General features: G+C 49.4%; 1 protein-coding gene across 1 annotated transcript; it reads right to left on the bottom strand.

The window, feature by feature from the left end:
• On the bottom strand, positions 1-26204 carry MXRA5 (matrix remodeling associated 5). The gene is made up of 7 exons (XM_047716240.1): positions 26004-26204; positions 23809-24024; positions 18452-18581; positions 17851-18241; positions 10567-15528; positions 6999-7899; positions 1-3035 (listed from the first exon to the last, which is right to left on the bottom strand). The coding sequence occupies exons 1-7, from the start codon at positions 26048-26050 to the stop codon at positions 1127-1129; spliced, it is 8556 nt and encodes a 2851-aa protein (XP_047572196.1). The 5' UTR covers positions 26051-26204; the 3' UTR covers positions 1-1126.
• Positions 26205-26761: the final 557 nt, after the last annotated feature.

Below are 26761 nucleotides of genomic sequence, written 5' to 3'. Positions count from 1 at the left end.
AATATTATTTTATTATCAAATGTACATTATATTGACCTTAAAAATACAGTAAAGCAGTCATGGGGATAACATGTGTCCTAGTTTCCATGAGCACACATTGATAGGGGGTTGGATGGAGGAGACAGTTCCGGGCTTTTCCAGGAGGCTTTGGATTCACTGTGCAGGGTCATGGCTTAGCTCTCTCCTGCCCTCTCCCCCAACTTCAGCTCTCAAGATAAACCCACAAACAAGGAAATCCAGCATCCCAGCCTCCGAAACCATAGGGTTGCTGGGGAAGGTAGTAAAATAGCAGTTACTGAATTTGCTCAAGGAACTATAGGGGATTTGTTTTTACAATTATTTTTCCATGCCTGCTCGCGTGTATCCAAGTCTTGTAAAGACCAATAATTTATTATTTTTAATGAGACAGAAAGCATTTCTTTCTTTCTAGCCTCATCGTCTGATTGGAAAGAAAATATAAAATGTCTTTATGTAAGACATTATATAAAAAGTGAGTTCCAGGGAGAGAGTGAGTTCCATTATATAAAAAAAAAAAAAAAGTGAGTTCCATATAAAATGGTAGCTGTATTGTATGGAAGTCATATGTTACAAAAACATCAGTCCCTGTGGTTCTAAGCCCTTAGAGGGCAAGCTGGAGTTCTAAAGTGACAGGAAGTAAGTAAAAGATGGGTAGTCATTCTAGAACATTCTATTATGTTAAGACGGCAACAGGTTAACTAGGGGACGTGTCTTCAACAAGGCAGCAAGGCACCGGTCATCTCTATGGTTTATGTTCAGTGAGTGCTCCTTAGGTCTGCTACACATGCCCAGTGGAGCACATATGGTGTCTTCAGGATGAGCCCATCTCCTGCGAAACGCCGGATGCGAGTAGGTGGCATGCTGTAAACGTGAATGAAAGTCCCCGGAGAGGCTGAACCATCCTTCCCGTGTCTGCATTGTTTCCTTTTGCTGGCAAGCAGAGGTCAAAATCAACATGAACCTGAAACCCGGCCAGGGGCCACCGAGCACCATGACAGATCAGTTAAGAGTTCTGACCAACCGGACGCGGTGTCTTTCCTTACAAATGATGCTTTGTTCTAACTTCCCAAGCAATGGCGGTGGAGTCCGTGTCTTGGGAGGAGGCATTTCAGTAGACGTGGATATAAGTAGTCTTTGAGTCAGTGCCTAGGATGTTCTTTGCAGTGCACTTGTAGAAGCCTGCATCTCTGTGCGTGGCCTGCTGGATGGTCAAGGAACCTTGGGGGTGAAGGAATCTGTTCCCATAGAGACGGGCCTGCGCCCCGGCCGTCAGGTGCGATTTGTCTGGTAGGTCCCAGGAGATCTCGGCTTTGGGAATCCCCATGGCCATGCAGTTCATCTTGACGGTGTTGCCGGGTCGCGTGTAGATGACGGGTGTTGGCTCGCTGGTGATCCGGGGAGGATATGCTATCACGATCACCGGAAAGTTCATGACGGAGGAGCCGTACTCAGTGTCCACCTTGCACATGTAGGTCCCCCTGTCAAACACAGAGGCATCACGGACCGTGAGGGTACCATTTTCCCAGAGGGAAAAGCGTCCCCGAATTTGGGGGCCCTCTAAGAGCATGGTGTTGGGAAGTGTCCAAGAGAAACGAGCCGGCCGGCCCCTTGGAGGAATACAGGACAGCTGTAGGGTTTCCCCGTTGATGATGCTCACCAGATTGTGGTACTGGTTGCTGATCTCGGGTTTCACGCCCACCTTCAGAGAGACCAGCCTCTCCGTGTAGCCGGCAGAGTTCCGGGCCACACAGCGGTAAGCCCCAGCATCCATAGAGGAGAGGCCACTGATGTGCAACATGCCATCACTCTTATGGTAGAACCTCTGTAGCTGTTGGCCGCTCTGGAGCTCCGTCCCATTGGGAAGGACCCACAGCAGGGTGGGCGTTGGGGTCCCTGCGGCCGAGCAGTTGAGACTGATGGTGTGGCCGGCCATGGCCGTGATCTTCTCACTGACGGGGTCGTGGAAGATGGGCTTCTCCACGGGCTCCAAGACAGTGAGCTGGACAATCAGCCTGGCTTCCCCGCCCTCATTGCGGCCGATGCACGCCAGTTGCACAGAGTCACTCTTCCTGAGACTCCTGATGTCCAACGTGCCATTGCGATGGATGGTGATCCGGTTCCCATAGTATGGGGCTGGCAGAACCACGCCCTCGGGAAAGGCCCACAAGACTCTTGGGGTGGGGATGCCTTCTGCCTGGCAGTCAATGAGTTTGCGGCTCCCGCCAGCAGCGATCTCCCGCACTGTGGTGATGGCGTTGGGGTGCCCGTTGATGGTGGGCGACTGGACGTTGACGTGAATCCAGACCGTTTTCCTGTCCTCCCCGGCACTGTTCCTGACCACACAGGTGTAATTGCCGCTGTCTGAGCGCTGAGCTTTCTGAATGAGGAGAGTGCCATCCTGATAAATCTGATACTTATCGGAGGAGGCAGGGATCAGCCTGTTGGTTGGAGAAAGCCACGTCACCCTGGGTGTGGGCTCCCCTTTGGCTTCACACGCTACCGTGACCACATCACCGTAGGGGACCTGGACCACGGAGTATGTCTTGTTCCGGATGGCGGCGGGCTGGGTCACCACCTTGACCCGCACCCTCATCTCATCTTTACCAACCTGGTTTTCAGCAAAGCAGGTGTAATCCCCTTCCTCCCGCATGCCCACCTCATTGAAGTAGAGGGTCCCATTGTTAAAAACAACGTAACGCTTGGTACGGCCACCACCGTCATCAGACTGCATGAAGGAGTTGACCAGGCTGCCATCCGGGAGGCTCCAGGAGATCTCGGGGTTGGGAAGCCCAGTGGCCACACAGTCCACTTTCAGGTCACCCCCGTAAAAGACCTTGTGGTCATTCTCCTCCTTGTGCTCAATCTTGGCTGGTTTCATGACCACGTTCACCTTCAGCACGACAAAGTCATCTCCAACCTTATTCCTGGCAACACACAGGTAATCCCCTGCATCTTTGTCTGTGACGGATTTCACCACCAGGGTCCCATTGGCAAACACCTTGATTCTGGTGTCAAAGCTGACCAGAAAAGAAAAAGAGGAGAATGTTAGTCTCTCGTACATTCTAATCTGGCTTTTGGTCACTGGAATGAAATGAAAAAATATGGTTCTCAGAAACCATCTGGGTACATGGTTGCTACTGCAAAATGTCTCATTGGTTTTGCAGGCTGTCCAGGACACTGATTCAAGGGTGTAAAATGCAGTCAAAGACTTCTACCCTGTTAGTGTGGGTGTACGTCCATTGCGTATTTGTGTGGTAGTCAGGGCACAGCTTGTAGTAATGATAAAATCAGGCAAAATGCAACAGCCATAGAGAGAATGAATCTGAGTGAACCCAATAAAGAAGTGCACTTCTTCCTGAATAAAACGGTTCAGATGCAATGTTCACCCTTGGCCATCTTGTATTATGTCATCTCCCATTATGAGGCAAGAGGACTGCCAAGTGGCTACTGTATACATCATGTGATTGGAGTTATTTCCAGAGTTTTAAGGCTAACATTGGGTTCTTGAGAACATGACAAGATCAGTGTGATGTGTTCTTACCTAGAACTTGTACCTAAAGCTGGATGACATTCACCAGCTAGCACGCCCAGTGGCGTTGCATTCCCCCACGTGAAAAGATGACTATGCACCTCTGGGTTAATTGAAAATCAAAAGATTTTCAGTTTAAAGGAGCCAATAGTGGGGGCAATGATAGGAAGGTCTTCGCTATGCATGTGACCTTTTTCTAAAAGTTGGGGTGTCCTTGAGTGTCAGAATTCATGCTTTGAATAAGAGGTGAAAAGACTTGGGAGGTTCTTCCTTTGTACATGTCCTGATTGAAAAATCGGAATTACACATAATTTATGACGGTTATATTGGGGAAGGAGGTGGTTGAATTTAAATCCACAAAGAGTTCCTAAACATTGCATTATTTGAACAGCATGGGTGGAACTGTGTTGTAGAGCTACAGAAGAAGAAGAACGGGGAGGAGGAGAAAGAGAAAGAAGAAGGAGGAGGAGGAGGAGGAGGAGAAGAAGGAGAAGGAGGAGGAGAAGAAGGAGGAGGAGGAAAAGAGGAAGAAGAAGGAAAAGAAGGAGAAGGAGGAGGAGGAGAAGGAGGAGGAGAAGAAGGAGGAGGAGAAGAAGGAGGAGGAGGAGAAGAAGGAGAAGGAGGAGGAGAAGAAGGAGGAGGAGAAGGAGGAGGAGGAAAAGAGGAAGAAGAAGGAAAAGAAGGAGAAGGAGGAGGAGGAGAAGGAGGAGGAGAAGAAGGAGGAGGAGAAGAAGGAGAAGGAGGAGGAGGAGAAGAAGGAGAAGGAGGAGGAGGAGAAGGAGGAGGAGAAGAAGGAGGAGGAGAAGAAAAAGAAGAAGGAGAAGAAGGAGGAAGAGGTGGAGAAGAAGGAGGAGGAGGGGGAGGAGGAGAAGAAAAGAAGAGGAGGAGAAGGAGAAGGAAAAGAAGAAGTCTGCCTATGGTAGAACCGACCTGATTATTGTAACTAAAACACAAACAACTACTAACAATGACCACATAAACTGTTTTGTTGGATGACAGTGCAAACCAGGTCAGCATAAATCAGTAGGAGAGGAGCAGACACAGATATTTCAATGTGTCTTAGTGTTTAGGATCCAAAACTGTGTGCAGTAGCTCATGTCTGCCAGCGTTTTGAAACTTCAGAGTGGTGATTCCAGCCTGGGTTGTAGTCACCGTCCATGGAGCGACCCAGCACGACAGACGTGCCTACCCAACACTAGGGATTGGCCTTCAAGAAAAGATCCAAAATCTGTATTTTTAAATAGTCCCGATGTGTAGGCAAGGCATAGAGCCCGCCCTTTTACAAAACCCACATGCGTTGTTTAATCACACGTTCCTAAGAATGTCATTAGTCAAAATTTATTAATAAAGAAGCCGCAGAGACAGCGATTTATGACTTATGGGGAGTTACTAGCCGAACCGCTCGCATTCGTAATGAGATCACATTCTTTTTCTGCCGTTCATTCAACACTGTCTGACCCGTGCCAAGAAGAGCTGAAAACAGTTCTCCCGCACATGGCAGGACATCTGCTGAGCTGGGAGATAGTCCAGGGGAAACTGCATACGTGGTATTCTGGATGGAGCATGCGAGGTTCACCAGGCACCACCCAACTGTCTAAAGTTACCACTCAGGCTGCGAGAAAGCACGTTTGCCTTGTTCCTGCATTCGGAAGAGACAGGGGAGGCTGGGCACTGCTGCTCAGAGCCCCTGAGTGCTGGCTTCCCTCCTCGCCTCCTGTGGGGGACTGATGTCCATACGCATTCCTGCCTGAGCAGCGGAGCTGTGGATGCTGAAGACACAGCGTAAGCCAGGGCTTCTCCATCATGGCACCGCTAATGCTTCCGTGATTCCATTTTGCCAACCAATGTCTCTATGCCCTGTATCTTGAGATGGGACATGAAGAGACATTGGCTCTTTTGGACTTAGCCCATGGTTTCTCAGCGTGAGCACTGCTGACATCTGAGGCTGGATGGCTTTCTGGGGTAGGGCATCCTGGGTTCCATAGGGTGCTGAGCACCTGTCCTGGTCTGCACCTACCAGATGCCAGTGGCAGACTCCACTCTAGTGTGACCACCAACAATGTCCCCAGTCACTGACAGGTGTTCCCTGGTGGTGTATCTGTCTAGCTAAAAACCACTGTGATAGATAGATAGATGATAGATAGATAGATGATGGATAGATGGCTGTACCAATAGATAGATGGATAGATACATACATAGATAAGATGGATGGGTAGATGGATGTATGGATGGATATATATATAGACGTATAGATATGTAGCTGATGAATGGATAGACATAGATAGATGATAGATACATAGGATGTATGGTTAGATGGACCTATGGATGGATAGATAGATGATAGATAGATAGATAGATAGATGATAAAATGGATGTATGGATGGATAGATAGATAAGATGGATGGATGGATGGATGGATAAGATGGATGGATACATGGATGGATGGATGGATGGATGGATAGATGGATAGATAAGATGGATGGATGGATGGATGGATGGATGGATGGATGGACAGATAGACAGATAAGATGGGTGTATGGATAGATAGATAAGATGGATGGATGAATAGATGACTGGATGCATATATGGATAGACAGATGTATAGATGATAGATCAGTTGTCTTTCCTGCTAGGTCAGAGTGTCTCAGCCTGGACACTACCAACATTTGAGTCTGAATGACTCTCTGGGGTGCGGCATCCTGGGCACAGAAGGGCTTTAAACAGCATCTCTGGTCTCTGCCCACCACATGCCAGTGGCACTCCCCCATTCCCTGAGTTATGTCAATCAAAAATGTCTCCAAACATCACCCAAGGTTCCCTGTGGCCAAAATCGCCTCCGGGGGGGGGGGGGGTGGAGAACTAGTGCTCTAGGTCCATACATGTGGGAAATGGAAAGCACTGGATGAGAATCTGACTTTCTTTGCAGCCAAAATAAAGTGTTAGAATTGGTTGTGCCCAGCCGGTGGCATAGTCATGCCTTTAACCTTTTTGTGTTCAACACCCTTTCATCCTTAAGCTAAAGTCCTTTTACGATAATATGTGCAAATGCTTCTGTGTTTCGTTGAAATCATGCAATACAGAGAAGGCAACCCAAATGTTGTATCTACTATTATCTCTTAACATACGATTAAAATATAATCATTAAAACAAAAGTTATTGGTTCATTTTTCCCCCCTGCGGGGTGGGAAAGGACAAGGACAAAGTCCCAGTGTTTGTCCCCAGTTTATAAAGACAAGATCTCAGGAGAAACAGCCCCTCCCCCGCGCGGCACACACCGGGATTCAGTTCTGTGCATCTTCATTCCAGACGCATATCCCCTTCTCTGACCCGCCCCGTGGAGAGGATTCCCAGGATGGCCCCATGCACGTTTTAGGATGCGGCCCCCAGCACCCAAAGGGGAAGCAGGTGCAGGAGAGCAGTGACCAACGGCGAGCCCGGAGCGGGCACATACCTGAAAATAGAGTCCATCATGCGCTTGGATGGCAGTCGCCAGAGAATGCGTGGCCAGGGGTCCCCCGAGGCGCTGCAGTCCAGGCGGAGAGTCCCGCCGTAGCGCACATCGGTCCTCTGCGGGGAGGTGCCGGTGATGCGCGCGTTGGCCGCCGCGCGCTGTACAGTCAGCTGCACCGTCCTGCGCGCGGAGCCCACCAGGTTGGCGGCCACGCACTCGTAGCGGCCGCTGTCCTTGGGCGCCAGGTTGCGGATGTAGAGCGTGCCGTTGGGGAAGACGAACAGGTTCCCGTTGATGAACTGCGACGGGCGGATCTGGGTTCCGTCCCACAGCACCCAGCGCAAGCTGGGCAGGGGCGCAGCCTTGGCCGTACAGTGGATGTGGATGTTGAGCCCCGGGGGCAGCGAGATGTTCTCCAGCTTCTCCTGGTGGATGACCGGCGGCAGGGCCGCCACGTGGAGGCGGATGGCCAGGCTGTCCGCGCCCGCCGCATTGCTGGCCACACACTGGTACACTCCCCTGTCTGAGAAAGAGGCCTCTTTGATGGACAGGGTCCGGTTTTCGTGCAGCGTGATTCTGCCCTCCACGCGGGACACGGTCTGCCACACCCTCCTGTCCGGGAAAATCCAGGAGATTTGGGGAGCTGGGGTTCCCTTGGCGAGACACTCCATGGCGATAGTGTCTCCCAGGTAAACGGTGACGTCCTGGTAGTGGGAGGCGAGGATCTGGGGCTGCTGCACAGTGACGGTCAGCAGGACGGCCATCCGGTCTACCCCATGCAGGTTTTTGGCGGTGCACAGGTACTGGCCTCGGTCCTGCACTTGCACCTTTTGGATGACAAGGGTCCCGTTCTTCAGGACCTCGAACCGTTGCACTCTGGTGTTGGGGGTCATGAGAGCACCTGCAAGACAGAACAGGTGGAGTCAGGTTCTGCGCAGACACACCTTTCAGGAAAAACCAAGAGGCACGACTGTTAGTGAGGAAGCCGAATTCTCCCCTTTATGTCCCCAACAGCAACAGCAGAGAGCAGCCCCACCTCCAACATGGAGAAGACAGAACTTTCCCTTGCAACATTTTCAGCTCTTACGCCGATGCCCCCTTCAAGAAACAGGCAGCTGGCGTGGGTTTCGCGGAGTGTTCTGGAAGCTTCCATGAGGCCCAGGCCTTCCCCAGGGGACCTCCTGGTTCCTTCAGCTCCTAGAGACACAGGCTTGCCTCCCTGGGACGGGTGTTGACCTCCTGAGCTCCCCAGGCCTGCAGCCACCTCCCACCTCTCCCCGGCCATGCTCTGGAGTCCAGCACGCGCCAGCGTGAACAGGTCATTCACTGCCCATTGTGGCTGCATTGGATGCCAGCTTCTACAATCCGGGGTCTGGGCTCCTCTCTTTCCTCCCCTGTCCTCCCTGTGTTGTATGACACATCTCCCTGGGGGCTCTGCCAGAGAGAGGATCTATGCTAACCAAGTGTTCCTGATGCTTGGACATCTGGGTCAGGCTGACCTTAGTGGGAGGATGGCCCCTTCCAGAGCTAGGCAATTCCTATACTCAGCAAGCCATTCTCCTTCTACACGCAAAGCAAGCGACACAGAGTCCAAACCCCCACTGCCTTGTCTACGGGGCTCTCCCACATGCCCAGGCCACCATGCACCTGCCTTCATCGTCCCAGGGCAGGTCCTACGGAAGTAGGGGGTTGCTTGTGCTCCAGAGGCCACTGAAATCATTCCAGCCAGCCGGTGCTAAGTCTGCTCGCCCTGCCTCACCTGTTTCTTCTCGCAGAAACCACAATAAAGGTTCCTGTGCACGTTTCCCCCTCTCCCTCTGCCTGCCGACAGGCCCCGGTGCTCCCCTGTGTGGTCCCCTCCTCGTGGAGACTGAATTATAAACGATCTTCTGTGGCAGGCATTTCCTGATGGGCTGGCCCAACCTTTCTGAAGGATAACAAGTCCCAGATTTAAAAACTGGAAAGCCCTGAGCTATAACATTCTCTTCATCTCCCACGCAGCTGGGTTCCGGGGTCCTGCCAGCCATCGACTGAGCTCTGGCCAGCTCCCTCTGCTGCAGCCTGCAGGAGAAGCTGACTCGCGGTGAGGCATATGCATGTGTATGTCTCGTGAAGGGGCATGGCCCCGGATGCTCTGGTATCACACAAGATATAGAAAACCCTACAGATTAATACAAACGGGATTGCCCAGTAGGGAAACAAAGGCACCATCCTTTTAGCATGAAAACCCCATGGTGTTCCCCATTCGCCCTTCGAGCAACATTCCTTATTAAATTATTATGAAAACGTATGACATCAATGTTGAGCTGATCAAAGACGACTGTAATTCCCCTGCACCCAGAGCCTCTGCTGAACTTTGGAACATTTCCAACGTGGGTGAGGTAAGCCTAAGCAAAGAATGCACAGGTCCCTCAAGTGCTATGAACATAAATCATCCCTGTATCACCAAAATGGAGAAGAAGAAGAAGGAAAAAAAAAAAAAACCCTCTGATCAGAATCCAGGCCTCAAGGATATGGCCGTGTTCATGGTGCAGAGAAGAAAAAGAAAAGGGACAAGATAGGATTTTCACGGAGGCTGTGACTTCTCAGATGGTACTTTCCGCTGTCACCAGGTAATTGTTTTGACCTTCAAGAAAAATGGTCATTTTTACAAAGCTTAGTGCTCTTTGGACATCCCAGAATTCCAAGTAGAAGTCAATGTTACAGGCTGAATGGTGTCCTGCCAAAATTCATACTCTGAAGTCCCATCTCCTAGGATCTCAGAATATGACTGTTTGGAGATGGGGTCTTTCAGGAGATAATGAAATTCAAATGAGGTCACCAAGGTGCACTGTAATCCAAGATGACTTGTGTCCATATAGGAATAAGGGATGAGGACACAGACTGCACAGAGGGACGACCATGAAAGGACAAGGGGAGAAGATGGGCTCTACAAGCCAAGGACAGAGGCCTCAGGAGGAACCAGCCTTGGCCCCACCTGGATCTCAGACTCCCAGCCTCAGCCCCACCTGGATCTCAGACTCCCAGCCTCAGCCCTGCCTGGATCTCAGACTCCCAGGCTCTAGGCTGCGATGCTTTGTAGGGGAGCTGAAGCAAATTAACGTGAGCATATCCCTAAGTTCAAATCAAAGTGATGTCTGATGAGCCCAGAATAAGCTGCTTTATATCTAGTGCCAGTGGAAGGGGAAGGGGGACCTGCTCACTCCTCCTTACCCTCATGGTACCCCACATGGGTGGTGGAAAACTTCTGTGCTAGGCTTCTCTGGGAATAGGCAAGTGGCTACATCGTGAAACGTTCCCAAGCCTATGTCATTCCCTACCCAAAGAACCTATGACATGTCTCCATAGTCCCATTAAAATATCATATACTTTAGAGCTGAAGGAAGAGCTCTCGGTCCTTACTTCCTATCCCCTTAAAGGCATACCCTTGTATCTAGGTTCAGATGTCCCCTTCCATCCCATCCATCTGTCCTTTGCCCAAACCCTATAGTTTTGCCTGAGGTGACAGACTCAAGGAACCTCCTTCTACACGAGTTCTAGTTAAAATGCAGACATGTAAACGCCTTACCTGTAGAAACCTTTGTCCATGTAATGAAAGGTGTGGGCTTTCCTGTGGCCTCACATGGGAACACAGCATCTGTCTCCGCAGTGACAGACACAGTCTGAGGGGATTTGGTGATGATTTGGGGCTTTTCCCCAACCGTCCAAAAGTTGGATGCAGGGGGTCCTGCAGCAGAGAAGAGCTTTGAGCTGCTCTGATGGAAGCTTCTGGAAGGCTGGCCAGAAGACGCCATGAAGGGTATGGAGCTCCGGGTGGAGTAGGCCACAGGGATGTTCTGTAAGTTTGTGGAGGGTGGCCCCGTGGCCTGGGGTGTGTGCGATAATGGAGGTGCCGGGGGACCAAAGTCCACGTGGATGATGCTCTGAGAATGTATCCTATTGTAGGGACCTGGGTTGACTTTTCTCTCTCTTATCACGGGGGCAGGAGAGGTAGGCGTCTGGGGTTTCAGAGTAACTCCCAACTGCGGGAAAGACAGAGTCCTATTGAAAAAGAAAGGGAATCTTCCATTGGGTTGATGCAGAACTCTTGCACTTGGAAGCTTGCCAACGGGGTCTCTGAGATCCGGGATGTTGTTGTTCCCAAACACTTTGGAGTTGCTGTTGAACTGGTCCATCCCTTGGTCAGTCAACTTAGTGGGGATGCCAGGTTTGGGCTTATGCACTGGAACAACGGGAGTTGTCCTACTTGATAATCTTGGAGTCGTGAACTGCTTGTTCTCTGGCAAAACCCTTGAAGGATACGCCGTTATTCCTGGTTTGTTGGTCAAGTGACGAGGGGGCTGGAAAGTTACAAAGAATCTAAAGGAGCCTTCTGTGTCCGTATGTGGTGGTCTCACTGTCCCCCTAGGCGGGATCGGTTTGGCAGGAATTCTGGCTGGCTGGGGGAACATTTGGACTCTCCCGTTCTGGTGGTTACCATCGCGGCCATGTGGAAGACTGTTAGGGGTCTTTCCATCCAAGGCTTCCTTTTCCAACTGCTGCTTTGGAGCTGGGTTAAATTTATCCTGGTTGGAAGAAGGGGTAGATAATTCATTTGGTGTCCATATATGTTGAGTCCCCTCATTATTCACTGGGGGTGCTTTGGCTTCTGGAATCCCCACGTAATTCAAGAAAACATTTTCCTTGGAATCTGTTGATGTTGGAGGTGTCTTTGAAGGAAGAGGTGTGGGCTTCGTGAAGGTCTGTACCAAAGACACAAGAGTGGTGGCCGGGGGTGGGGATGCTGTCTTCTCCATCTGAAGAGGAGTTGTGGTGTGATGCCGAGGTCTAATTTCAGCTGGAGTGCTTTCATGATGATCTTGAGCATGGATGGTGGTTTCTGCCTTACTTGAAGATGGTTCTACTTTTATGCTTGAGACAGTGGTTGAAACAACCTCTTTTTCTGGTTGAAACAGTGTAGAGGCTGCAACGGATGGTGGAAACTCAGAAGGAACACCCAGGTCCTCCACCTGTTTAAGAAAAGGTGAGTCTGTAAAGGTTTCCGTGGAGCTGGCAAGAGGTATGTCTGTCTGCAGCCTCCCAGGCTGGTCTACCCTTGGGGTATTCCAGTGTGAGGTTCCTGGAAAGCCAGAGGGAGCGGATTCCTCCTGAAATTCTCCCACAGTGGAGACCTCCGAGCCAGGAGGTGATGTGGCATTAGTGAAGGAGTAGTCAGGGACTGAGCTGTCAGTTTTATAGTCCTCGATGTTTGTGACACCATAATTCTTCATTTCTTCTCCATCCCATATAGGCTTAGGGGTGAGTGGAATCGTCTCTTGGAATTTATTGGATGGTAAGTGCCTTTTTGTGGTAGTCACAGCAGCTCTCCCATGAGGGTCCCCAGTTGTCAGGGAAATGGTTATCGATGAGAGTACAGTTTCCAAACCAGGGGCAATGACATTTTTATGTTTGTTTTCCAGAGAAGGGCTGGGTGTGGTTGCAGAGGCTGGAGAGCTCACCATAGAAGTGAAATACCGATGTTTATTTGGTCTCTTCCCATGTTTCCTTCGTGGGGTCCCCTTGGCTATGGGTTCTGCCTGCTTCTCCATCTCCGACTGCTTGGGGATACCAACGGTGCTGTCAACCCAAGATTTTGCTCCTGTTGTACTCCACACGCGGTCTGGAGCCTTTCCTTCGGGTGCTTGAGTTGGTCGAGTAGAAAACGCCTCCACTGGGGCGAAAGTCGTGGGCACAGTTTGTTTATGACGGTGTCGGAATCTGTGGGGACGAAATCTCCTCCTCCCATTGGGTCTCTTTCGAGAAGGCTGAGTGGTCAGCTCCAGAGGCAAAGTGGCCTTCTCAGTTGGCATCACTGCTGCCACCATGGTGGTGACTTTGTCAAAGAGAGAGCCAAGTGTGGTCTCCCTGGGATGTTTAAAGGGAGTGACACCATTCACTCCCAGAGCCGAGTCATGAAGAGTGGTAGATCCCACATGCTTTCCCATACTCTCAGGACTTTGGGAGCTTGTGGGGTCTCTCTCTGGCATATCTCCTTCCTGTAGGGCCTCGGAATTCTCCTCTCTGCCCTTTTCAGTCAACAGGTTGCCTTGAGTGCTCAAGGCACCTTTCACAAGGTGTCTGTCGTCTGTTTCTCCCTGTGGATGGCCTTGTGATAGAGCATCTGGCTCCCCCAATGTGAGCCCTCCTATGGGTTCCGATGTCCTGGAGTCATCAACCCATAAAACGGTGGTGGGCAGAAAGGGAGTGGAGGTCAGCTCTTCCATGTTCTCTGCATCTGGTTGTGGGTTAGTCTCCAAATCTGGGGGCATATACGGTATAGTCTCGGACTCAGCCAAAGAGACAGCATCCAATGGAGACTCATACTCATTTGACGTAGGCTCTGGAATGGATCCAGCATCTACTGGAGGCCAGCTCTCTGTGGCTGTATTTTCACTGGTGGACTCCTCAGAGACCAGGTCTAGGGTTTGCAGAGTAGGAGAAGACTCATGAGGCATGAATATTGGGGTGCTGGCTGTAGCCCACCTTGGGTCAACTTCAGCAGGAGTTGTATCCTCAGTGTTAGAAAAGTCATGGTCAATGAATTCTTCCAGATGTGTGCTTGTGACTTTGGGCTCAGAAATAATTCCTCCATCCTGTCCACTTTCCAGTCCCATCTTGGTTGAGGACACAGTACTGGAAACCTCATCCTCCTCACCAAACAGAGACACATCTGCTGAGGTTTCTTCGGCACTGGTTGTGGTCCATGCAGGAGATATCGAGGGAGGAGGAACAGCAGGCAGAAGGGGTGTCACTTCTGGACTCACGGATGGAGGAGTGGTGGTTTGAATGACCTGGGGTATTTCAGTTCCTTTTGGGAGATTTTTCCCACGTACTCTTGCTAAAATATCTGCCCAGTGCTCTGGATTAATCTGTTTGTTTGCCATGTTTATCCTTCGCCTGGACTCAAACACTCGGCGACCTTCTGCGATGTTCGTCTCAGGTTCTTTTTCAGAATTCTTCCAGGGTTTGAGTTTTCTTCGCCCTTTCTTGGGTTTTTTACCTCCGGTGGTGGCATCATCTTTTGTTTTGATGAGTACCTCTTGGTCCTTTGTATGTAGACCTCTCCTTGAAGTGTTCTCCTCATCTCCTATGCCTGAACCCCCTTCGTCGTCCACGACATCTCCTAGCACTCTGGAAAGAGTCTTCCCACCTGGGTGTCTGCCCTTTTTGGATGACCTGCCAGATCCTTTCTTGTTCACCATGACCCCCACGGTAAAATGATCTGCCCCTTGCTGGTTGACAGCCACACATCTGTAGTAACCGCCATCACTGACTTGGACCTTTGGGATGGAAAGAGTTCCATTTGCCAACATGTATGCATGTGAGCTGTTGGCCGAATTATTAATTATCCGTTTGTTTGGAAGAATCCAGCTGAGCTGGGCTTCAGGGACAGCCAGAGCACTGCAAGGCAACATCACTGGCTCCCCTGGGTTCTTCTGAATTGTCACCATATGACCATCGGGGGGCTGTGTGGCAGGTGGTTGGACAAGGACCCTGTACACCATCCGGTCCATTTCATCCCTCACCTGAGCAATGCACTGGTACAAACCCGAGTCTGACTGCTCTGTCGATTTGATCCTCAGCCAGCCACTGGTGAGGATGGAAAACTTGCCATTTTCATCCTCCATCGGTGCTTTGAGGACCGAGCCATCCGGGAGGACCCAGAAGATGGACGGACTCTCAGAAGCCTTCACGTTGCAGCTTAGCTGGCATGGGCTCCCTTCCAACACAGTCTGAGCTCTCTGCACTGCTCTGTTGGGCTCAATCATCACCCAGCTTCTGCTCCGAGACTGCCTTGCCTCTTTGGTGGGTATTGTTAATGCATAGTGGGAATAATAGGACAGCAGCACCTTTTTGGCCGTACTCTGACGTCGGTTGAGCTGGAGATCTATGGTCGGCTGCATGACCCATTCCGGTTCTGCGACAATGTGGGCTCTGACTCCCGTGTAGTAGAGAGCATCATCGTCCACATCTTGCCTGTACTGGTAGGTGACCTTGGGGTCTTTGCTGAGCATGAGTTCTTGGTTCAGCCTCACAGGGACCTCACTGTAATAGGCGATGAGTTTCCACAGCTTCTCATAGTTTTCCCGAGTCATCGGACACTCAAAGTCCAAGGCAACCGTTGCGTTTATGTCAATCTCTTGAGGGTCTGTCTGGTTCAAGTGAATTTTGTACACATCCATTGGCTTCTTGATGTCGCAGACCAAGTTCACTGTGTTCCCGTGCTCATCGGTCATGTTCAAAGAGATGTTCCATGGGGGGAATTGGAACCTCTCCAGAGAAAGCTGGCTGTCACCGTCCTCTTCTAGATCCTCCTCCTCCTCGCTGTTCTTACTCGTGTTCTGTCGCAGAGGGGACTCTATGGAAGGCTTCAGACAAGTAATGTCCTTCAGCTTGTGAATCTCTTGTTGGTGCAGTGTGGGGGGACTGGAGCACATGGCACATAACTGACCACCTTCATAGGCTTTGTCCTTCTTACACTTCAGAGTCCCTAAAACAGATAACCAAAAAACATCCTATAAGTTAATGAACCCAAAAGTGGCATGTCTTGTACACAGCCAGAGGACAAAGTCTCTGTGTGTGTCTTTACATCCTCAGCGCATGGCCATCAGGATTTAATACCTTACATCTGTGACTTCACCAATGACCTTAAATCCCTTTAGCACACAGTGTGGTAAGGAACTACTGTTTTTAGAACTACTTGGCAATGAATAATGAATACTTCTTTCTAAAGAATTTTTTTAAAAAGCAATTCTATTCACACACATTATACAATTTACCTTCTCAAAAGGTCCAAGAGAATCTACATAAATTCAACTAATGAAAGTAGTTCCAGGTTCAAGGACCCACTTTTGCCATGAATCACATCATATGTACCATTTATAATTCTTTTTCTGTTACTATAATTGTGCATTTCAGGCAGTATTTATATTTTGGATTCACATTCTACTCTTGGCTTCCTGAACATCAAGTCTTCCAGAATGTTTTCCTAATCTGGTCACTGCTCTGCTTCTTTTGCTGTTTTGTCTTTCTCAGTCCCCTGACCCATTAGTGATGCAGTGTTCCATGACTTGGGGTAGACCCCGTTTGATCTCGCTCTACCCCATCATCCATGGCCTAACCCACGTGTAGGTTTCTGTCAACAGCCATGATCCATTGATGGCTCCCATATGTGCTTCTCCAGTCAACACACATCTTATGAACTCCACACCCAATTTTCCACTTGATGTGCCTATTGCAAAGTCCCAAAGTCTCCTCCGACTAACATTTGCAAGACCAAATTATGTTCTCTCCCTGCTCCAGACCTAGATGCTCCTTCTATACCAATAAATAGGACCCACACTTTCTTGCATTAGGAAAAGGAGAAAACTACAGTCCTCTTGATATCTGTTCTTTTATTTTCATTCCTACTGGGAATAAACCAGTCAAAGGGCCATCATCTATGACTTGGAAGCACATGAAAGTAGGACATCAGGTGTGTGTGTAGGAAGGTCCTAGATGGGCACAAGACAAGACGATAAGTAGAAATTGAGGACAGCAAGACCTCTTAAAGGTGGTGATTTAAAAATAAAAATTAAGATTTTATTTATCTGGAATTGAGAGAGAGAGAGAGAGAACATGAGCTGGGAAAGGGACAGAGGGAGAAGCAGACTGCCCACCAAGCACAGAGCCCCACGTAGGACTCCATCCCAGGACCCCATGATAGTAACCTGAGCTGAAGTCAGATGCTTAACCTACTGGGCCACCCAGGCGCCCCGAGATAGGTGATGTTTTAACAAAGCTCTGAGTGCTGAAACTAAGCCAGACCCTGGAACATCTAGCAGATGTTTGGTCTTCATGGGTCCAATGACACTGAGTGCAAAATAAGTTTGGTAGGTGTAAGGAAGCCAACGGACTGCAGTGCGGCTACAGTGAGTGACTAAATGGAGGACTCTCATGTTGCAGAAGAGTGGGCACAGTTGTGTAGGAACTCCTACAGGATTGTAGGATTGTACGTCCCATCCCAGGAGCAGTGGGAAACCAGTGGACTTTCAGGTAGCATTGGGGCAGGACCTCATGTTCCCTGTGACAATGTGTTCTGACAACTGCTCTGTGTGAAGTTGTTGGAAGGAGGGGTCACCAAGGCTGCAAAGACCTGCCCAGAAGCCCCGACTCTCCTCCTAGAGAGAAGAAAGAAGCTGGACCCAGGTTGGGGGCCATGAGGATGGACATGAACCAACAGACCTGGGATATGGTAAACCTAATGGGGTCAAGGATGGGTTACAAGTTGTGGCTTAAGGAAGGGGATAAAGGAAAGACCAAAAAAAATCTTCCTTATTTTGAATCAAAATCTATCATTTTTGCAATATCTACACATTACTCCAGGTTTTTTGTTCTCTGGATCAAGGCAGAACATCCCTCTCCCCATTCTTAAGAGAATAACATCATAGCCACTGCTGGCTTTCCCTCTTCCAAACTTCCTTGAACACCTCCTCATAGGACAGGGATGCACAGAAAGACCCCCATTTACCTGTAACCCAAAGCTGCATATGACACTCCAGATAGCCAACCAAAGACAATCGTAGTCAACTGTACATAACTGATTAAATGATCTTGACTTTAGGTTTCATGGACGGATACATCTATTATGGAACAGGGGTGTCTTAACATCAAGGTTGTACACTTTGCATAAATGTTCCTCCCACCCCCTACTGACTCGGTGATGTGCCCTTCACAAGATCAAGCAACGTCAGAACACCAGAGAGCGGAACCTTTCCAGAAGGGTCAGGAATGTGCCGGGGGGAGCCACGTTCGCTCTGCCCTCCTCTGTTACCTTTCCATTTGGCGTCCCACTCCAGAAACCACTTCATCTCACAGTCGCATGACCATGGGTTCCCATGCAAGTAAAGATTCTCCAGGAGCGGCATGTTCTGCAGCATCCCCGTGGGCAGAGTCCTGATCATGTTGTCTGCGAGGTAGAGGTGTCTTATAGTAGAGAGTCTGAAATAATCCAGAAACGTCAACGTGGAGAATGTGCCGGGATGCAGCTGGTGTAACATGTTTCCCTCTAAGTGGAGCAGCCTCAGGGATGTTAAGCCATTGAAAGCTTGTGGGTGGATAAATTCAATCTTGTTGTGGTCGATGTGCAGCCTCATTAAGCTCCAGAGTCCCTGTAGGGTCTTCCCTGTGATCACGCGCAGCTTATTATAGCTGAACTTGAAAACCTACAGGGGTGGAGTGGAAAATCCTGTTTATAATGTACAAAGCCACAAGCAGAGAAAGAAACCAGAACAAAGGGCAGGGAATAATGACACGATGCTGGTTTTTAACCTGAAATAAAAGGACAATTTTATCAATCGTTAGGGAGCATTAGGTCGTACCCACGCTTCATTAATGGTCTGCTATTACTGGTGCTCGTAAAAGTGTGGGTTTACCTGGAGCGAGCTGAGGTCTCCTAAAGCCCCGTCGGGGATGCTGGGGATGTCATTGCCGTGAATCATGAGGAGCTCCAACTTGGTCAGTCCCGCAAATGAGGTTTCTGACAAAGCCTGTATACTATTAAATCTAAAAGAAAAAAAAAATGATCATAGTAATCGGATTAAGAAATGATAATATTAATTGGATTAAGAAACAGTGAATGCTTAAATCCCATATGGGAAAGATTCTGCAGCCTGCCCAGGAGCAAGTTAGCAAAATGCTGACTCTGAGGTCTACAGGTACCATTCCCAAAGTACGTTTGTTGCTCTGTGTCCATGTCTGTTACCACGGTCAAAAGGGAAGTGATGTATTTTTATTCACCTTCATTCCATTCAGGAATATTCTCTGGGTATTTTGACTAAGAACCTGCTCATGGAGCTAGAGGTGATTTTAGGGAAACAAGTAGCATTCAGATTCTAAAGGAAGTTGGTCCAAATGTCTCTTCCTTGGAAACTTGCACTGGAAAGTGTCAGCAGTGACGAAATGACACATGGGCTGTTGAATACAGAGAATTAGCATGAATGCGAAGAGGTAGCTTGGGAAGTAACTTTGCATCATATAAACAACAGAAGGAGGCATTCCAGGCTATACAAGACCAAAAGAAAGAGCTGACCACCCAATACTCTGACACCACATTTCACAAGCACACGTGGCCATTTCTGATGGATTCTCTAAATTTTTTGTCAACGTTCTGGTGTTTTTTGTGTCTTGTGTTTGCATCCACATGGGTTAAAGATGTTTCCTTGACCAATCTGAAAACTCTTCATTGCTACATTATTGGTAGCACAACATCAACACCTGCAGAAGGGGTTGTGAGGGGAATGGAGGGTAGTTACTTTGTATCACTCCTTCTGCTGAAATAGAACACATCTATCCTGGCATTCCATGTGACCTCTCCCTATCCCCTGGATAGAAGGAAACAGATCTATCCATCCACGTATCATCTATCTAACTATCCATCTATCCATCCATCCACTGATCCACCCATCCCTCCATCCACCAATCTATCAATCCATTCATCTCTCTGTCTATCATCTATCTGACCATCCATCCATTGATTGACCCACCCATCCATCTGATTTATCTATCTACATATCCATCTATCAGCTTATCTATCCATCCATCCATCATCTGTGTACCTATCCATCCATTCATCCATCCATCTATCCATCTGTCCATCCATTATCTATGTACCTGTTCACCCATTCATCTATCCATCATTTATCTATCCATCCATCTATCTGTGCATCTATCATTTATCTGTCTATTGGCCATCTATGTATCTATCTGTCCATCTATGTTAGTGGTCTCTATCCATCTATCCACCCACCCACCCATCCATCCATCATCTGTGTATCTATCCATCCTTTCATCCATCCATCCATCTACCTATCCATCTATCCACCCACCCATCCATCCATTCATCCATCCATCATCTATCTATCCATCCATCCATCTATCTGTGCATCTATCATTTATCTGTCTACCTGGCCATCAATTTATCTATCTATCCACCCATGTTAGTGGTCTGAACTGGGTGGTCTTGCCCCCAGGGAACATTTGGCAATATTTGGGGTCATCTTTGGCAATCACACCTGGGAAGCTGCTATTGGCATCTAGTGGGGAGAGATCAAGAATGCTACTCAATACTAGGCAAAACAGGACAGTCCCACATCAAAGAACTATCCTCTGCAAAATAGAAAAGTGCCCCAAATACCAAGTAGACTGAAGTTGAAAAACCAGAGTCTAACTCAAGATGGGAGAGTCGATGAATGGAGGCACTGTTCCACTCACTTACTATTTAGGATTCCACAGTGAAATCTGTCTGGGATGGTGAACCTAACAGGGCATGAATGGCAGAATCGAAACCCCTTCCCATTTCTTGATGCCTGAGAAACAGTAAGTAAGGGGGAGAACAGTATCAGGTGAGATAGGTGGGTTTGGGAGGCACCGGGCAATCTAGGAGCTGGGAGGCCATGGGAAGGGGAGCTCTTCATTTGCTCCAACTTCAATGGAAAATGACTGGAAGGTTTTAAGAAAAGGAGCAACACAAAGGAAGGTATGTGTGAAAACAACATTCTACTGTATGCAGAGGGAATAAGTAGGATCACCCGAGAAGACCCCAAAGGCAAGAAAAGTAGAAGGACCAAAAGGAGGAGCAGGTCTTGGGACAGAGGAGGTGAGAGTCAAAGTCTCAACAAACAAGTCAGAAAGATGTTGATGTTTTTCGGTGCTTCTTAACAAGTCCCAGCGTGGTCTCTGCTCACTCGTGTCTTTTTGTATCATTGTTCCCCCAAAAGTCTGACTTCCAATTGGAGAGTTGGGTATAATGGTGGTTGCCAAGGTGCAGGGAAGGATTGTGTTTGAGGACCGAGGAACAGCCCTGTTTGGATGCCCTCACACGTCCATATATCCTCCCCTATCTAGGATGGGGCATACCTGCTACCCTGGCTTACTGTATCCTCTTGATGCTTGTTTTTAACAGACATCTGAGACCAACAGATGCACCTGTCATTGGTGCCAGAGCTATGAATAGGGGGACTGCCTCACCGATAGTGGTGTGTATCGCAAAAGAAATTTTAAAATAAAAAAAAAGGGGGCAGTGTGGGCATTTGGGAGATTCAGAAAGAGGTCATTCGAACGAGTCTTTTCATCAAGGGGGACAGAAATCTTTAGAGGTCTATAAGTATGACACTAAGTGGATGCTTTTTTTTGTTGTTGTTTACTCAAAAATACTTGGAAAGTAATTTTTGAAAAAGCTCTGGGGCTGTGCACATAGTAAACAGCAGATCTCTCTTCCCATGCTGACCGAGGACCCAAATATCTGTGTGGGAATGAAAGATTGCATTAGTGCTTTGCCAATAATCCCTCATTCCTTAAGCGTTTTCTCCTCCTTCCAGATGGCTGGAAGGAAAAGCAGACCCTGAGTTCTAGCTGTAGTAGAAGTCGCCCTTCTTCCCCAACCCCCAGCAATGAAATGCCCAATGACAGTCTCATGCACTTGGAGATTAATTTTCAGAGAAAGTGCTGAATACAAGGGTGATGGTATTGATTAAAATGAAAACGTGCCGTATGGGTTCCTGTTATCAATGAAGCCCGATGGAAGTAATATATGTGGGTACAGGGTAGGTATTCCTTAACTGGCTTTCTTTTTCCTTTAATATCATGCAACAACATCTCAAAGGACTATCGCCATCAGTAGGAAGAGAAAGCATCTTGATATCTGTGTTCTGGTCCTGTGGCAAAGCTTTTGGGGAGACCATATGCGTAGACTTTACCATTTAGAGTTGGTTCGAATACAACCCAGAGAAGCTAGGTTCTCACTGAGAAATGAAGTTTCTCCTGTACAAAATATTCCCATGTAAAGACGAGTAGAGGGAAAACATCACAGAAATTGTGAGTGTGGTATATACGGCTTGACAAGCCATGGTCCAGTGGTGTTGCTAGGACCAAGCCATCCCATCATTAACCTTGTGGTTAACTTATGGAGACATGTGGCATCTTTCCCACCCCGGTTCCCAATATGACAGCCCAGGGAAAATGCTGATGTCCCCCCACCCCAGGCTCTCAACACACAACAGGTGGCACATTCATGCCTTTGGGGCGGGACGCACAGTGGAAAACCGCTCTCCTCCATCACCACCATTCTCACTCTTTCTTACGGACTCTACAAAGGCCTGTTGGACTGTTCCTTAGACCCAGTGCTCTGCCAAGGGGTCAGGCTTGTAGGACACAGTGGCGAATCACATTCGTATGGGATAATATGCTGAGAGTGGCTCATGAGAACAACAATCCCGAGACAGAACCACATTGCACACCAGCAGGCGCAAGAAAGAAGAGGAATCCCGCATGGATTCCATTTCCCTTTCTACAAACATAGCACGGTGCGTCCTTCCCTGATTCAAATCGGTCCTGGCTCGTTTTCCTTTCCTCTCTCTCTCATTTCACAAGTCATGTGGCCCCACAGAACTGTAAGGCTGTAAAGGGAACCTGGTTTAGGATTCATATCCCTTCTTCTGGCAAATATGAACTGCTTCCCCTACTGCGCTATCCTTTCTGTAGGTTGGATTTTTAGATAATCCAATCATAGGTCTATGAAGATTTTACTGAGAAAACTATGCAATGATCTACTCCTTTCAATTAGGGAAATTCCTATTTCTCTGTCTTAATTCCCATTTCCTTCTTCTACTGCTACTGGCCTTTAAAAATTCAAGAAGTTTTCTATTTTTTGTTTGTTTTTCTAAACTCTGTGCTCTAAGATGTCCAAGCATATACACAATGATCTGTTCATTGACTCAGGTTTCGCCATTTCATTTCAGCCAATTTTCCCATCAGTACCCAGTCATCAAATCCTAAATTATTTTTGTTGTTTTGCAGGTGGTAGAAAATGCATTTTGTGGAGGAAGCCCAAGTAATTGTTGATAAAGTTACATGTGTGTACCTATAATTCATCGCAACTAATACTGATGTGTAGAAATCATTTCTGCATATGAAATGGAATTTTAAAATATGAGAGTTCTGCCTGAAATGCTGCATAAAAATGTCTTTTAAAATATATTCGTATTTTAGGGGCACCTGGGTGGCTCAGTGGGTTAAGCCTCTGCCTTTGGCTCAGGTCATGATCTCAGGGTCCTGCAATCGAGCCCCACATCAGGCTCTCTGCTCCATGGGGAGCTGCTTCCTCCTCTCTCTCTCTTCCTGCCTCTCTGCCTACTTCTGATCTCTGTCTGTCAAAAAAATAAACAAAATCTTTTAAAAAATAAAATATATTCGTATTTTAAGGAGGCAAAGTCTGCCGGAACCCTTTCTTTCCCCAAGGTCCCAATTACATCATCCAGGTAACTTACAGAACTGTGCGATTTATTTTCAAATTATTTTTAATAACTTCTGAAGTCTATTTCAGTAAGCCTAGTTATATATTTACGTGTGTGTCTGATGCATTTGTTCATACCTACTATGTGAAAATAAGTTATCGAGGAAAATCTTTGGACACCCTGAAGTTGTGCTGGATGCTTGGTTATTAGGCTTCATGAGAGTGGCTGCAGCTGATGGATACATTCAGATAATTGTCCCCCCCCCCAAAAAAAAGGACTACATGGAGTAGAGCAAAGACCCATCACTCCCCAATTTTGCTCATCTTGAGGTACACAATGCTCGACAGAGAGACCCAGAAAGGAATATATACGTTTGCATTTACATCCATGCACATACATGTATGAAAAAAGGGAAAAAAAAAAAGAAAAAAAAAAACATAAAAAAAAAAAAACGACCACACAAGCAAAGAGGCTGAAACTGTTAAGAATGTGGTACAAACCCCAGATTGATTCTTTCCACATGTTTAGAAATCCCAGCGGGCACAGAAGCGAGGGAGCGAAACGTACAGTGGACCTCGCTAGCAACGTAGCAGGTGCAAGGATGAGGACAGGCCAGCGTGGGTCGAGGATGCCCCCAGAGCAGGATCAGCACCACGGAGAGGGCTGGCCAATGCGCCTGCGCCGGCATCTTGTCCCGGGGCGTGGTTCCTGGACACCTGTCGGGGAACCACACAAGGAAACCCGATTATGGCCAGGTAGCTCTTACGCTCCGCAAACGTTGTTCCAACTGTGCGTTGGAGTTTGGAGCTTCCCAAGACATCCCGTGGTATCCTTTAGGGACACAAGTCATGCGAGCCAAGACGCACAAAAATTCCTTTCCTCCCCTTTCCCTCCCGTTAACTTTAATCATCACATAGGATGTCACTGCGAACTGCGGACTTTCACACTAGGATTTGGAGATCTCAATCTGCGATGAGCGAGGGTATGGGATAGACACACACACACACACAAATATATATACATCAGCCCCTATATACCTATGAGTGTATACATTTGTATATATATGGGGAGGAGAGATACATTTATGTTTCCATAACAATACGGTAATTAAAATAACTATGTATCCGCCTCCAATGTCAATTCTGAGCCGTTACATTGTGTACATATTTGAATAAAAAAAAAAAAAAAACACTTTCCCAGCGGGTCATTATTAACAGTGTTTTCTTTTTTTAAATGAAAAGACTTAAAGTTTTCACTATATCTTCTGAAAGTGTTTCAAAGTGTTTGCATTCCCTAAGGCAGAATGCATTCCATTATATGCGGGTTTCTGTACGATCCTTATCCTTATTATTATTATTATTATTATTTTCTTGGAAGAACCACAGGTTTGCAGTGATACAGCGTCGTTGTTCATCGAGGACACAATTCGTAAAATCTAACATTAAATGGCGAGGAGAGGAACTACCTGGTGAGAGTTATGTTCAGGCAAAGGAAAGCAATCTGTGAAGTCATACACAGAAAAATGGAAACGCTTGGATATTTCCAGTAACAGGCGGCCTCAGAGGTCTCGTTTAGAATACCTGTGGATATTTATTTTTCTCAAGCACTGGCCATCCATCCCTTTGTCACCTTATACGTTTGTCATCTGTTGAATGAAGTTTCCTTAAAAATAGCAATGCCTGTGGAAAGTAAAGTGCGCGCCACAGAAACGCGGCTGCCCTGGGCCAGTGCTAAGTGTTGATATCAAAGTCATCCGCGCACACAGGTTACGGGTCGCCAAAGCCCGGAGCTTTTCCATCCGAGAAATACATATGCGCTTAAGCCCGCGTGCGTCCTCTCTCTGAGCAGATGGTGCAGGCAGCCCCGCGAGAGGGAAATTCAGGCTCCACCTCTGCGCTCGGGGACGAGAGGGTTCCTGCAGCCCAGCCAACTGTAGCCTCCCCGGCCGCCTGCGTGCTTGGCCCCGCCCGCGCCCACAATGCGCGCTGTGCCCACCGGTGGCCTGCGCTCTTGCCAGGTCCTCCCCGGAGACCGAAAGCGCGCACCCCAGGGAAGCCCAGGCCTGGCGCCGCGGGAGGAGGCTCCCTGAGCCAGCTGGGCCGCGGGGGCCCTCGGGGAACCCCGGAGAGCCTGGGCCGGGGCGGGCTAGCCAGCGCCGCGGCCCTGCGCCCTGGCCGTGTTCCAGCGCTGGTCCAAGGGAAAGATGGGCTTTCCCGGAACGCAGCTCGGGTGGCCCTGCTGGGACCCGCACACCAGGAGCCACCTCTGCGGGGTGATGACTTCTCCAGCTTCCGTGCGGCTCAACCCTTGGCGAGACGAGGGTCTCCCCCCTTTGCGAGAGGAAGAGGAGGAAGGGGGGACCTTCAGCGCAGGGCGCCGAGGAACTCGGGGGAGGCCCCGCAGCTGTGCTGTCCCCTCCAACGCAGGGCGGGCTCGCTTTCCCTTGGCGGTCTCCCGGGCCCCTCGTTGGAAATCAGGTCAGACTGACGTTGCCAGGTCAGGGAGGGAAGGGGTATGGGAGAAAGGAATCCACCCGCAGGATTCGGCTTCTCTCCTGCCTCGGCACTGGCCACTCAGCTTCAGGGCCACGGACAGTGCCAGGCGTCTCTTCGCCCTCTCGCCCCCGCCCAGCCCTTGCCTATGCCGACCCCCAACTCCATCCCCCACAGACGCCCAGGCTGCCCTTGGTGCTCACCTGTCCTTTGGAAGCCGCGACACACGGGAGCGGGACGCCCTGAGCATCTGCGGGGCCGGGGCGCGCGAGTCACCTCCGGGGGTCCGCCGGGGCCATGCCCTTCCCGAGCCGGGGGCGAGGCAGCGAGGCTTCCCAGCTCGGCGCGGCGAGCCGTCTCCCTTTTATTCGCGTCGCCGAGAGGCTTCCCCGAGTCCACGCCTCGGCCCACCCCCACCCTGCCCTGCCCCACCCCGGGGAGACCGGGCGCGGGCCCGAGCCAAGGGACCCTGGCCGCGCGCGCTCTGCGCTCAGCCCTCCTTGCGCCTCTTCATTGCGCCTCGGCCCGGGAGGGCAAGCCTCGCCTCCTCCGGCTGGAGGAGCGGCCGCGGCCCAGCGCGCACTGCTTTGGGGAGAGTGTTCCTGGTCCCGGAGGCAGCCCGGGACCAGGGGCAAGGGGAGAGGCGAGGAGCGCGCGGCGAGCTGCAGCACACAGTCCGCGCCCGGAGCACGCTTCCTAGCAGGGCTGGGATGAGGCTTTCCTTCTTCCCGGGGAAGCGAGAAGGAGCAGGGTTTGCACTCCTCCGGGCGCGACGGAGTTTTGTCTGGTAGCTTCTCGGCACCCGTGTGCAGGCGGGAGCCGGCTGCGCCCAGCCGGCAGCCCCCAGCCCCCCGCTGCAGGCCGGGCTGCAACGTGAGACCCGCCGCCACGCCCTCCCGCCTCTCCTGTTGCTCCTGGACGCCGGCCCCTCTGCAGCCGCCAGGGCCCTCCTGCCAAAAAG

Source organism: Lutra lutra, chromosome X (assembly GCF_902655055.1).
Source record: "Lutra lutra chromosome X, mLutLut1.2, whole genome shotgun sequence".
NCBI classification, from domain to species: Eukaryota; Metazoa; Chordata; class Mammalia; order Carnivora; family Mustelidae; genus Lutra; species Lutra lutra.
This window is presented reverse-complemented; position numbering and strand designations above follow the sequence as displayed.